General features: G+C 36.1%; 1 protein-coding gene across 1 annotated transcript in view; it reads right to left on the bottom strand.

Annotated features, from left to right (window-relative positions):
- Positions 1-15,393, bottom strand: part of LOC123529266 (calcineurin subunit B type 1) — a 47,882-nt gene that overhangs the window by 14,572 nt on the left and 17,917 nt on the right. The window contains exon 4 of the mRNA XM_045309525.2: positions 11,488-11,547. Within this exon, the coding sequence (XP_045165460.1) occupies positions 11,488-11,547 (60 nt within the window). The remainder of the gene's footprint in view (positions 1-11,487; positions 11,548-15,393) is intronic.

Raw genomic sequence — 15,393 nt, forward strand, 5'->3', positions numbered from 1 at the left:
TTTGCAATAATGATGTCTCTAGAAGAGATTCTGTCGAAACTGACACTAAGTCAGTTGGAAGTCCTACATTTCTGCAAATTTTCATAGTTTCTTCTGTACTGCACAAATATTTAGGCCTAAAAGTGATATAAGATTCTGACTTCGAGCAAAAATAGGTAGTGTGCTTAATTCCAGCATGGAAAAATATGATTAACCAGTATTTTGGATAATCCATAATTATGAAGCACTGTTTTACTGTAAAGACATCTAATATTAGCATTTAAAATTGTTTCATAGATATTTCCTAGAATTCTCTTACTGGTACTGCTGAAACTAGAGCTATCACTAAAGGTGATGAATGTACCTCCCGCATGCACTGACACAGTACATTGCAATTTGACACACACAAGACTGCATAATTATGTGGACTGTATGTATATAGACTGTATGTATACAGTATAGTAACAAAAAACAAAGTCCCATAACTATGCAGAATATTTATCTAAAAGAATGTAACATGCCCCATGCACAACTAGGGTTGGTACTGATCACTTGTGTGAAGTTTCATTAAATTGTGTGCAAGGGTTTGGTAGATTAGGCACGCACAAGATTGCATATGAAGACTGTATGTACATAGTATGTTAACAAGAAACAAAGTCCCATAACTCTGCAATTTTTGTCGCTGAAAGAACCTAACATGCCCCATGCACAACTACTGTTGTTACTGATCAGTTGTGTGAAGTTTCATTAAATTGTGTCAAGGGGATGAGGAGAGATGGTGCACACAAGATTGTGTCTATGTCTATAGTATAGTAACAAAAAAACAAAGTCCCATAACTCTGCAAATTTTTTTTTCTGAAAGAACCTAACATGCCCCATGCACAACTACTGATGTTACTGATCACTTGTGTGAAGTTTCATTAAATTGTGTCAAGGGGATGAGGAGAGATGGTGCGCACAAGATTGTGTCTATGTATATATTATAGTAACAAAAAAACAAAGTCCCATAACTCTGCAAATTTTTTTTCTAAAAGAACCTAACATGCCCCATGCACAACTACTGTTGGTACTGATCACTTGTGTGAAGTGTCATTAAATTGTGTCCAGGGAATGAGGAGAGATGGTGCGCACAAGATTGTGTCTATGTATATAGTATAGTAACAAAAAAAACAAAGTCCCATAACTCTGCAAAATTTTTTTCTAAAAGAACCTAACATGCCCCATGCACAACTACTGTTGGTACTGATCACTTGTGTGAAGTTTCATTAAATTCTGTCCAGGGGATAAGGAGAGATGGTGCGCACAAGATTGCGTCTACGGACAGACGACCACACGGACAGACAGACAGACGGACAGACAGACAACCTGAAACCAGTATACCCCCCTTACAACTTTGTTGTCGGGGGGTACAATTAATATTTAATTTTCCATTGTGAAATTCCCATGATATATAGGGTTATAGCATCTACATTAAGTTCACACAAAATTAATCTTATCACAGCCTTACAGAAGACAATTCTTTTTTCTATCCTTGCAGAAACTATCTTCAAAAGGGTTAATACAAACAAGACAAAAGTTGTCTGAAACTCTTGTCCAGTTTGTCCAACAAGAGCTGTCCGTAAGACAGCCAAGCTCGACTATTCGAAATATTGTCCCAGAAGCAGGAAAATATTACCCAAAAAGGTTAAATATCAAAAGAGTTTTAAGTTCAAAAGGGGGAATAATTTGACCAAAATGCATATCAGTTATGGGACTTGCTGCAATCAACTAGTTTTATAACCCCGAAGGCACATGTGAAGTTTCAATTCAATATCTGCATTAGTTTTGGAGATAGAAACTTGCATGTAGAACTTTAACCGGAATTTTCAAAGTCCAAAAGGGGGCATAATTTGCCCAAAATACATGCCAGAGTTATGGGACTTGATCCAGTGAGGTAAGTAATTGATCTAGAAAAAGAAAAAATAAGTTTCAAATCTATATGCCTTTTAGTAATAGCTGTATGTACTTGCACGCAAAACTTTAACCAGAATTTGCTAAGTCCAAAAGGGGACATAATTTGGCCAAAATGAAGGTCAGAGTTATGGGACTTGCTGTTATCAACTAGTTTTATAACCCCGAAGACACATGTGAAGTTTCAAATCAATATCTGCATTACTTTTGGAGATAATAACTTGCATGTAAAACTTTAACCAAAATTTTCTAAGTCTAAAAGGGGGCATAATTTGCTCAAAATACATGTCAGAGTTATGGGACTTTACCCAGTGAGGTTGGTAATTGATCTAGAAAAAGAAAAAATAAGTTTCAAATCTATATGCCTTTTAGAAATAGCTGTATGTACTTGCACGCAAAACTTTAACCAGAATTTTCTAAGTCCAAAAGGGGGCATAATTTGGCCAAAATGAAGGTCAGAGTTATGGGACTTGCTGCTATCAACTAGATTTATAACCCCAAAGACACATGTGAAGTTTCAAATCAATATCTGCATTAGTTTTGGAGATAGTAACTTGCATGTAAAACTTTAACCAAAATTTTCTAAGTCTAAAAGGGGGCATAATTTGCTCAAAATACATGTCAGAGTTATGGGTCTTGACCCAGTGAGGTTGGTAATTGATCTAGAAAAAGAAAAAATAAGTTTCAAATCTATATGCCTTTTAGAAATAGCTGTATGTACTTGCACGCAAAACTTTAACCAGAATTTTCTAAGTCCAAAAGGGGGCATAATTTGGCCAAAATGAAAGTCAGAGTTATGGGACTTGCTGCTATCAACTAGTTTTATAACCCCGAAGACACATGTGAAGTTTCAAATCAATATCTGCATCAGTTTTGGAGATAGTAACTTGCATGTAAAACTTTAACCAAAATTTTCTAAGTCCAAAAGGGGGCATAATTTGCTCAAAATACATGTCAGAGTTATGGGACTTGACCCAGAGAGGTTGGTAATTGACCTAGAAAAAGAAAAAAATAAGTTTCAAAGCTATATGCCTTTAATTGATGGCTGTATGTACTTGCATGCAAAAACTTAACCAAGGTGTGACGCCGACGCCGACGCCAGGGTGAGTAGAATAGCTAGACTATTCTTTGAATAGTCGAGCTAAAAACTGATATATGATGTCCTGTAGCAGTGCACAGTTGGTCATACATTTGTTGTATATTATCAAGTAGATCCAAATCTTCTTACAACAACTTCACAAACTCCGGAGTTTTATTGCCATAATTATCATAAATCTTTCATAAAGACTTTTTTCTTCATATATTTTGTGTACTTCGCACAGTCTTCACCAAAAGTTCAGATTTGTTTCATTGTAAGATTCAAAGTTCTTTCACTGACGTATATTTTCAAGAGCAGCACTGCCATGAATGAAAACGTCAGACCTGATGTTCACAAGAGAAATTTGATTCTGCATGCGAGAAAAAAAAAGAAAAAAGAATTTATCTAATGTCTTTTAAATGCTTTAACCATGTTTATCTATTTTGCCTGTGCAATAACATTTGCAATATTGTAATATCACAATTTCAAAATCAGAGAAGTGGTTTCTTATATACATATATTGGTAAAAGTGACCACACCCCATAGCAGATACGTATTTCAATAAATAGAAACAATCTGAATCTAGAAACAATCTGAATAATCTTAAACGGACATTTCTGTGAAATTTATTTTAGAACAGAAGAAATTGTTCAAAGAATTTTCTCATTGTCATATAAGAAGGCATGACCATGACACCAGTGGGGCTCAAAGCCACGTTCTCTGGGCTAAGCGGCCAACACCTTAACCATTAGACCACCCCTCCCATTTTTCAATGGTTTCCAACTTTTGACTTTAGAGATGTTGTTTGAAGAAAATGTTGACTGATGACAGACGATGAGTGATCACAATAGCTTACCTTGAGCAATAGTACTCTGATGAGCCAAAAAAAGATAATAAATTACTGGAATGTAAAATGGATGGTGCGGTACTTATCAACAAGTGTGGGGTAGTGTGAAAGGGGGACAATTCAATTTAATATTTGTTTAGCTGCCAAGGTAAAACATGACGAGGAAACAGAGAAAGAAAAGTATTTCTATAAAGCTAACAGAAGGTAACAAAACCTGCATTTGTTAAAATTTTTTTAAAAAGATAATAACTATATGGAACAATATAAATCAATTGCTATTGTTGATTAAAAAAAAAAAAATCAGTGAAACTTTCTTTTAATGGTTCTGTTAAAAAAGTATTCAGAGAATCAAGAAGACCCAAAAAGCTTGAAAATTCATATTGATATTCTTAAACCATCTACCTGGAGAAAACTTGCCACAATTTTTTTTAAAAACATGTAAAAGACAATGCCTACTAACTGTCCACTTCAAATATTACTGACCGCCCTTGAAGGTACCCTCAAATATAACTTCATCAAAATATGGTAGCCAATCTGGTCTTCCTGACATCATCTTTCTTTTCATATGATAGCATTTCCATATATGGTAAATTAACAAATAATCAAGAAACTGTATTTCATTAACCAAATTTTAATTATAAATTAAATCTTACATTATGTATAAAAATATACCGAATTAAAATTTAACATGTATTCCCATTAATATCATACTCGGTTTTGAGTATTTATTAAAGGTAAGTATAATGATGTCACTGTGACCAAAATGGCTATAGTTAAAATGTATGAATATTTCTCAAATGGCTGTAACTTGTTTTTTTCCCCCCACAAATTTTTAGTATTTTTCACTTACAAGATTTATCAATATATACTGCATATAACCCTTTATTAAACTAAAGCAATTAATTTATGACAACCTGGAATATAAAATGTTAGAAGAAATGATATCTAAAGCTACAAGAATTAACATAAGCTGTTAATGTAAAATCACACACACACGCATTAGCTTTCTTCATAAAAAAATAAATACAAGAGTATTTCTGTTAAAAGTACATCAATAGCATAAAACTAGCAAAACAGATTTTCAATGAATTAATTCACAGCACACTGCATTTTCTGATGAAAATTAAGGAAAAAAGGTAAAATTAATATTAGGGACATGTTATCAGCAAATGGTACAGCGCTAAGCTACTAAGGGCCTATTGTATTAACTGTTATTCTACACAAGAACTGCATTCACCTTGTTTGTGTACACTACAACATTAGATAAACTAGAGTTGCTTTTGAGAAAAGCGCACGTCTCCCACAACTGCCCCTATGAAAAATGTTAGTTTCTCTAGATGTTTTAGACGAGTGGATCCAATTAGATGGTCTGGATGAGTGGATCAAATCAGTAATTCAAGGGCCATAAATCAAAAGTGCCTGGGCGGATTTGGCTAGTTATCGAATTTGGGTAAGGTCTTATGGTCAAACACATTTTGTTCAAGTTTGGTGAAGATCGGATGAGAAATGTTTGACTTAGAGTGCGGACAAGAGTAAAAAGGCCGATTTTTCAATAATTCAAGGGCCGTAACTCCAAAATGCCTGGACCGATTTGGCTAGTTATTGAACTTGGCCGAGGTCTCATGGTCAAACACATTTTGTTCAAGTTTGGTAAAGATTGGATGAGATATGTTCGACTTCAGAGTGCGGACAAGAGTAAAAAGGCCGATTTTTCGATAATTCAAGGGCCGTAACTCCAAAATGCCTGGACCAATTTGGCTAGTTATCGAACTTGGCCGAGGTCTCATGGTCAAACACATTTTGTTCAAGTTTGGTGAAGATCGGATGAGAAATGTTTGATTAAGAGTGCGGACATGAGTAAAAAGGCCAATTTTTCGATAATTCAAGGGCCGTAACTCCAAAATGCCTGGACCGATTTGGCTAGTTATCAAACTTGGCCGAGGTCTCATGGTCAAACACATTTTGTTCAAGTTTGGTGAAGATCGGATGAGAAATGTTTGATTAAGAGTGCGGACATGAGTAAAAAGGCCAATTTTTTTGATAATTCAAGGGCCGTAACTCCAAAATGCCTGGACCGATTTGACTAGTTATCGAACTTGGCCGAGGTCTCATGGTCAAACACATTTTGTTTAAGTTTGGTGAAGATTGGATGAAAAATATTCGAATTAGAGTGCGGACAAGAGTAAAAAGATCGATTTTTGGTAATTCAAGGGCCATAACTCCAAGAAGCCTGGACCGATTTGGCTAGTTATCAAACTTGGCCGAGGTCTTATGGTCAAACACATTTTGTTCAAGTTTGGTGAAAATCGGATGAGAAATATTCGACTTAGAGTGCGGACAAGCTTTGTGACAGACATACACACAGACAGACTGGAGTAAATCAATATGTCTCCCACACCACTGTGTGGTGGGAGACATAATAAAAGTAACAAGGCAGTCTGAAAGACAGCTAAATTCCCCGCCACTGCTATGGATAGTGAAAGGGTAAAACCTTTGATTTTAGCTGTGACCTTGACCTTGAACTGACATGGCTGACTCATGAATTCTGCACAACGTCTTGATGAGGTGATCATTTGACCAAAGTTTCATGAAAATCTTTCAAGGGGTTTAGGAGATACAGAGCTGAAACCTTTGACCTTCAGTTGTGACCTTGACCTTGAGTTGACATGGCTGTCTCATGAGTTCTTGATGAGGTGATCATTTGACCCATGTTTGATGAAAATCCTTCAAGGGGTTAAGGAGATACAGAGCTGAAACCTTTGACCTTCAGTTGTGACCTTGACCTTGAGCTGACATGGCTGACTCATGAGTTCTTGATGAGGTGATCATTTGACCCAAGTTTGATGAAAATCCTTCAAGGGGTTAAGGAGATACAGAGTGGACACCGAATGGAAGGCTCAAACCTTCGACCCTTAATTGTGATCTTGACCTTGAGCTGGCATGGATGACTCATAATTTCTGCACATCGTTCTGATGAGGTAATCATTTGACCCAAGTTTTATAAAATTCCTTCAAGGGGTGTAGGAGATATAGAGCAGACATGAAATGGAAGGCTCAAACCTTTGACCTTCAGTTGTGACCTTGACCTTGAGCCGACATGGCTGACTTATAAGTTCTGCACATCGCCTTGATGAGGTGATCGTTTGACCCAAGTTTGATGAAAATCCTTCAAGGGGTTTAGGAGATATAGAGCGGACACAAAATGGAAGGTTCAAACCTTTGACCCTAAGTTGTGTCCTTGACCTTGAGCCGGCATGACTGACTCATGGGTTCTGCACATCGTCTTGATGAGGTGATCATTTGACCCCAGTTTTATAAAATTCCTTCAAGGGGTTTAGGAGATATAGAGCTGACACAAAATGGAAGGCTCAAACCTTTGACCTTGAGTTGTGACCTTGACCTTGAACCGACAAGGCTGACTCATGGGTTCTGCACATCGTCTTGATGAGGTGATCATTTGACCCAAGTTTCACATAAAAAACATGACATAACACAGGTATCTTTGACCTTTCATATATCTACAGTCAAACAAGTAACAGGACTGAGGTACAGTATCTTTGATTTAATATTCAGACACCTATCACCACATGATCAACATGGCACTGGTACTGTATCTTTGACCTAATATTAAGATAGCTATAGTTACATAACCAACATGACACAGGTACAGTACCTTTTTCATATCCAGATAACTATAACCTGATAACCAACAGGACATAGATACAGTACCTTTGACTAAATATACATATTCGTATAGGCAGATAACCAACAGGACAGAGGCACAATACCTTTGACTAAATGTTCAAATATCTGTAGCCACACAACCAACAGGACATGGTTATAAAATCTTTCACTTAATATTCATATACCTATAGCCAGATAACCAACAGGACATAGGTACAATGGCCATAGAACCAACATGACATAAATGCAATATCTTTGACTTAATAGTCATATACCTAAAGCTACAGAGGTACAGTACCTTTGTCTTAAATAAGTTAATATTCAGATACCTGCAGCCAAATAGTCAACAGGGTATAGGTACAGTATCTTTGGCTTAATATTAATGTTCTTGTCACCTACTTGAAGGTTAAGCAATGTTACGGTGCTAACAGATTGAAAAGTGCACAAAATATTAAATATAGAACTTTGGGAGTGAATAATGGGTATCAACTTGGTTAAGCAATTAATTAAACTACTAACATGTTAGGGAAGGTGATGCTTTTCAGGACAGGTTTGGAACTTAAGTACAGAATCATGCATAGACAGTATATTAAATTGTGTGCATCGTAGAAATATTTTCTGTTCTCGGAGAACTAAAATCTCTACTTGTAAAGTGAATAATATGCACTCCTGAAATTTGTTGATAACATGTTCTTTGCATTATCAAAATACAAAAATGTGATCATTCATGACAAAAAATCTAAAAAAATTGATGTAAAAATGTTTGTATTAAAATATAAATGGTCAGTGTACTGGAGTATGAATTACATTCAATTCTGGCCATGTATGACCATTTACCAGACACAAGGCAAATGTTCTAACAGGACTCATTTCCACGGATCTACAGTGTGTCTGATAGAATTTTATTAATCCATTCATCCCTACAAAATCCCTGCAATATCAGTACATGTTCTTGCACGCAAGTTGAAATTGTAACTTCAGATTATTGTCAGTACTGAAATATTCTGTGGGAGGTCTAGCTTGAAGTAAAATATGAAAACTTTTGAAAAAATATTTATCATACATCTTTCAGAGATTAGAATGTTAAGACAAATTTCACCCTGAGAATGTTAGCAATAATGTTGCTACACCCGAGCATACCCATCCCCACTTGAAATGTTGTACACGAGCATAATCACCCACACTTGAAATGTTAGCAATAGTGGTGCTAAATGCGTGCATAATGACCTCCCACCCTTGTACGGTGCTGTTTGCGAGCAGAGCCACCCCAACTTTAAACATTAGCAATAATGGTGCTAAATGCGCTCATAATCACCCACACTTGAAATATTAGCAATAGTGGTGCTAAATGCGTGCATAATTGCCCCCCCCCCCCCCAACCCCGCTTGAAATGTTACCAACTGTGGTGCTGTTTGCCAGCATAGCCACCCTTATTTCAAACATTAGTAACAGTGGTGCTGCAAGCTAGCATGCCCATCCTGACTTGAACCAGTCTCTTAAGCACGTATAATATGAAATATACTCAGCAGTAAAGTTTTGACTTTTCAGCCCTATAAAAAGGTAAGTTGATATAACAAAATTACTTAAAGTAACAAATTATTACCTTTTGCTTTCACACTATTAGCACATGCCATAAGGTCCAACAGCGAGAGTATTGGGATGAATGGATTTTGTTGTAACTACTCTAGTTAGTACAGTATTACCAGATGATCTAGAACTTGATTGGTTAGATCATGATTTACTTGTGTAATTCATACCGTAATGACGTGTAAAAGTAAATGCATGCTACACTGTAAAGACTAGTCCTGAGTAAAAAAGATACACTTGTTTTCATCACTTGTCACAGAGTTACTCCAATTGTCTCCATAGTTGCAATTTGTCTGTCATATGCTTTAATACACATCTCATTTTTTCTGCCCCCCTCCCACACTCTTAAAGGCAATACTTATAGGGCTGTTGCTTAGTATTTTTCTTCCTACAGTATTATAGCAACCTCTGTCTTAAGAGCTGCACCCAGAAATCTAAATTGCTTATATCATTTATGAGTTACCTATAAAATCTTAGGGCCTGAATTCTACAAACAGGACCACTTGTCTGTCTTCAATTACCACAGCTTTCACCGTAACAGGTATCAATACCTGCTTGTGTCCACTTCATGACTTCCATTCAAAAACAAACTTCATTTTACTACTATCTTTGTAAAATCATAGTGACCCAAGTTTACTATTGTTGTTATGACTGGCATTGTTTTCTTATCACCCTGGTTCATTTATCCTAATTATTAAATTATTTTACACTATAATAATATTCTATTGAAAATTATTAATGTAGATTGACAGCATAACAATGTCAAAATATTATCTTTGCATTGTGCCAAACTGTTAAAAGGATTTTTAACACATTTAATTTAATACTGTGAAATAATTAAATTTTGTGGACATGAAACAGTTGGGCTTTTAATTTTCGTGACTGATGCAACCAAAAACATCAGTCCCAAACAAATATAAATTAATGATGTTACAGCATTAAATGAGAATAAATAATAAAATCATTCCTTTTCGTACAAAATATGTACAATTATTTTTTTATGAGAACATATGAAATACTACAAGGCAGTCTGAAAAACAGCTATATCCCCCGCCGCTGCTATGGATAGTGAAAGAGTTGATGGTATTGGGTGGAAGCATTGACTTTAATTATATTTTATAGTCCATGTATGTCAACATCCATGAATTTGAAAATTCTTCAAGGGGTTTAGGAGATACAGAGCAGACATAAAATAGAAGACTCAAACCTTTGACCTCAAGTTGTGACCTTGACCTTGAGCCAACATGGTTAATTCTCGAGTTCTGCAAATCGTCTTGATGAGGTGATCATTTGACTAAAGTATCATGAAAATCCTTAAAGAGGTTTAGGATGAGTTTAAACCTTTGACCTTGAGTTGTGACCTTGACCTTGAGCCGACATGGCTGATTCGTGAGTTCTGCACATTGTCTTGATGAGGTGATCATTTGAATCAAGTATAATGAAAATCCTTTCAGGAGTTTAGGAGATACAGAGCAGACACAAAATGGAAGGCTCAAACCTTTGACCTTAAGTTGTGACCTTGACCTTCAGCAGATGTGGCTGAATTATGAGTTCTGCACATCATCTTGACCAGGTGATCATTTGACCCAAGTATCATGAAAATCCTTCAAGGGGTTTAGGAGATACAGAGCGGGCACAAAATGGAAGGCTCACACCTTTGACCTTGAAATGTGACCTTGACCTTGAGCTGTCATGGCTGACTCATATATTCTGCACATCGTCTTGATAAGGTGATCATTTGACCAAAGTTTCATGAAAATCCTTCAAGGGGTTTAGGAGATACAGAGCGGACACAAAATGTTCCGGACAGATGGAGACCATTCTTGTAAACCCCCACTCGTGGCAGGGTATTAAAAATACATCTGTGCTGGGTTCCTCTTGCTGATCTGAATGTGACTTGACCAGAGGGAGGAAAAATGAAGCTGTGACTTAGGACAATAAGCAGCTTATATAATGTTAACTTACGTATGCCTTAATTTGCTTCTTACTACTGTTGAGAGAAAATCACACTCTGACAAAGAAATACATCACTAAATAGCATATGAAGTAAAGATAATTTGCATTGCTGTTAATAGTGAACTAATTGATGTCATTAAGCAGGCATTGGTATATGACAGATAAAATGCAGCAGTATAAGACTGGACTGTCACAGAGAACAACTGGAATCTACTCTCTCAGACAAGCGAGAAATGTTAAATCACTCTCTGTGTTTCATACTTACACCTAAGTTTTGACTCTTTGTTACACTTAACACTAAATTGCGATACACCGTCTATGAATTCTGCAAAAAAGAAGGTAACATGACTCAACAACAGGTATATAGATCAGCAAACATGGTCTCGACATAAGCACCAATACTTACAACGCAGCTTGCTTTCCTTATCTCCCTTTACACTAAATTGTGACACACCTTCAATGAATTCTGAAATACATAAAAGTTGCATATACAGATGGACAAAATGAGTTTATATGCAATGTTTTCCAAAGTCAGATGAACACAATATCTGACAGGTAATTACACTGATCTTTGTTACTAATATTTAAAAATATTGACTGAAACTTAGAGTCAAAATCTGCCCGCCCAAACTCCTCTAATTGTCTAATCGTCGTCCCCTAATTATTGAATTTGAACAGAACTACCACCAGCAGTGTTTTTACTCCCCGGGTGTTGAAGTCTAGTGAGGCATAAGATATCCGTTGTCTGTTTGTCACTCATGATGAATAACTGTCGTTTTCAGTTCTCATTCAAATCAAGTAAAATATAAATCATCAACATCAAGTGAGCATGCCTCTTTTCTCAGGACAACAACAAATAACGTACTATTAATTAATATTAATACCATGTCTCATAGTCATGGCAAAGCTGAATTAGATCACCCAAGGAAGAATTGATCATGCTTCTTATTATGTTATGTTCTCGTTTTGGCTTAGTACGTAAACTGGCTGAATTATTTGTTAAGGTTATTGCTATCCAAAATATGTTCTGTCCAGTGTTTTGAGAAAAACCCTCGAAGTAGATTGAAATACGTATACATTTATGTATATTTCCATTTACGCTGAAAAGGTCTAATAAGGACACAAATTAAATGACTTGTTCTGCTGTTGCAACTCATTTGAAACAAATTAAAGGACTTGTCTTTAGGCTGTACCTCACTTTTGTGATAAAATCAAGGACTAATTCAACCGATGAAATACTTTTTAAAATCATTTAAAGTGGCAACATTCTATTTAAATATATCACTCACTGCAACTTATTTATAATGTATCATTCACTACTTATTGAACTTTGGTCACAACAGACAGTCTCAATTCTTATCAATATTGACAAGAAAAACTACTAGATGATTAAAGTATTGCCGCAGAATACAGAGTCCCTATGGAAGGTGACTAATTTCACGTCCCAACAGTATAAGATCGTAACTGTTCAAATTTCAACCAACTGTAGTAACAAAACTTCACCATCAATGCTGTATTAAATATATAACAGATGATTGTATAGTATTGGAAAATTGATATTTTATGACAAAGCTGCCATCAGACTGTTGTAAGTTAGGGTTATTTGCCTAATTTCCTGTTATCAACAGAGTGCCACCAAGGCTTAGAAACTAAATAATATTCCTATTGATTTTTGGGAGGAACAATTGAATTACTCCCCCATAGTCTGGGTGAAATATTGTAATATGCTACAATTGTCTCCCAGATCAATATTTAGTGATTTACATCAGGTACAATAATATAACGGAGACAAACAACCAAGCCTGCTTTATCAGGATCAGTGAGCATCTTCCTGTGCCCCAGTACTGCTTCAATCTTTGCAATAATTTAGTTCATCTAAAACACAAACAAACAAATCATTCATTCAGGTTACAAACAACAAATACAGCTTTGTTAATACAGAGGTTATGTTGGGACCAAGTTTGGATTTTGGATAATTTTGTGACAATGTTTTTTTATGACGAAGTCTGCCCTGCATCTCAGTTTTATCTTAAAACTTAACCTTCATCTTAACAACTATTTCTGGTTATCGCTGGTTTCAGTGATGCTGACTGGCACATACACTTGTCTGTGTGTTGACCCAGAAGGTCTTCAATTAATTTGAGAGAGATCAAGTCTGTGTGGAGGTAACAAGATCCTCAACATGCTAAACAGCTTTCCATCACTTCTCATTGATTTCATAGACAAAATATCAGGTGAGTATTAAGCACACATTGAAATCCTTCAAAGATGTCCTTTAACAGATCACTTAAAAGCACACATTTTAATGTTTAAGTATGACATAGCAATGTATACTGCACTGCTGGACTGTATTTCATAAGCAAGGATGTTATTACAGATCTTTCTAGAGTGTGTCATGAATAATAAATAGAGAACCAGGAAAACTGATATTCATATCCTATTGAAGACTGTATTAAACAAGACTGGTCGTTACACTGGTATGAAACATGGATGGAGAAGAATGTATTGAACAAGACATGAAACATGGGGAAGCTGTACTAAACCGTGAGTACCCGAGCTAGTATGAAACATGGGGAAGCTGTACTAAACCGTGAATACCCGAGCCAGTATGAAACATGGGGAAGCTGTACTAAACTATGAATATCCGAGCTAGTATGAAACATGGGGAAGCTGTACTAAACCGTGAATATCCGAGCTAGAATGAAACATTGGGAAGCTGTACTAAACCTTGAATACCCGAGCTAGTATGAAACATGGGGAAGCTGTACTAAACCGTGAATACCCAAGCTAGTATGAAACATGGGGAAGCTGTACTAAACCGTGAATACCCGAGCTAGTATGAAACATGGGGAAGCTGTACTAAACTGTGAATACCCGAGATAGTATGAAACATGGGGAAGCTGTACTAAACCGTGAATAATCGAGCTAGTATGAAACATGGGGAAGCTGTACTAAACTGTGAATACCCAAGCTAGTATTTATTTATTTGGGTTTTACGGCGCACCAACACATTATAGGTTATATGGCGCCAAACAGGACTACAAATTTTGTTTCCACACCTCATTTACATCAAAATAAAAACATGAGGTATGGAATCAAAACTTGCAGCCCAAGCTAGTATGAAACATGGGGAAGACTGTATTCGACTGGTCGCTTACACTTGTACGAAACATACAAAACACTGTATCAAACATGACTGGTTGCTTACACTGGTATCAATCATGGAAAGCTATACACTCGAAACCCGTTATAACGCTTAAAAAAATCAAAAATCAAAAAAAAAAAAAAAAAAAAAAAAATCCGCGGATGTTATTAAATTTGATCATAACCAGCATTAAAACTACATGTACGTGTACATTAACACCTTTCCATGACAACTGTGACGATTATTGATTTTTATCAATAATCGTCTGCTAGCTTACTTGTTTGCGTATCGCCTTTGTTAAAGTTTCAATACATGTAGACCTGTGACAATTAGGCAATCAGTACCGTGTCAAAATTAGATTGTTTGCATTAACAAGCGTGGAAGATCGGTCAGTCAACTATCAAACCGTTTAAGTTTGCACCAATTAAGTGGATGACATTAACACTCGAGTGAATAAAAACCGAACAACAGGCCCAGTTTTGTAATAAAATGCAGCCGTTTTTCATAATGATCATTCTCGGTTCGTCGGAATTTGCGAAGATTCGACGCACTGAAAGCCATATTGAGAATGTTCTCCCTTTTTAATATCGTATATTAACGATGGCGATTTAACAATTTTCCATCTTATTTATCGATTTTCCTCATGTATTAAAAATTATTTTTTTAAGACTGTCCGCGTTTTTTTCTCTTTTAGTTACATAAACCCCCAGTGCAATTGCATTGCGTATGTAATTCTCATGACAGCGCATTCCTCACACAGCGTTATACATGTTTACTTCCGGGATAAACAATTTCAACTTTCTTTTAGAATCACGACTAAATGAGAAGATGACACAGCGTTATAATTCTTTTAATGTATTTTTCAGTAGCATTTAAGGTAAATAAATGTCCCGTTTATACGATTCTTATTTCTTATTAACATAAAACAGCGTCCAAAATACGTCTAATACATTACCGATGGGTGGGGTATTGCCTATACCGCTGATACTATCAACCCGCGTTATAAATTTAACCCCGCTAGATCCGCGGGTCTCGAACCTTGGACCCCGATGACAGCGTTATAACGGGGTCCCAGTGTATTAACAAGACTAAATTTCTCTCTTGTTCACTGAGCTCCAGAAAATAAAGAGACAATATATGGAACATAAGAAAGGATATGTTAGATTT

This window comes from Mercenaria mercenaria, chromosome 1 (assembly GCF_021730395.1).
Source record: "Mercenaria mercenaria strain notata chromosome 1, MADL_Memer_1, whole genome shotgun sequence".
Taxonomy (NCBI): domain Eukaryota; kingdom Metazoa; phylum Mollusca; class Bivalvia; order Venerida; family Veneridae; genus Mercenaria; species Mercenaria mercenaria.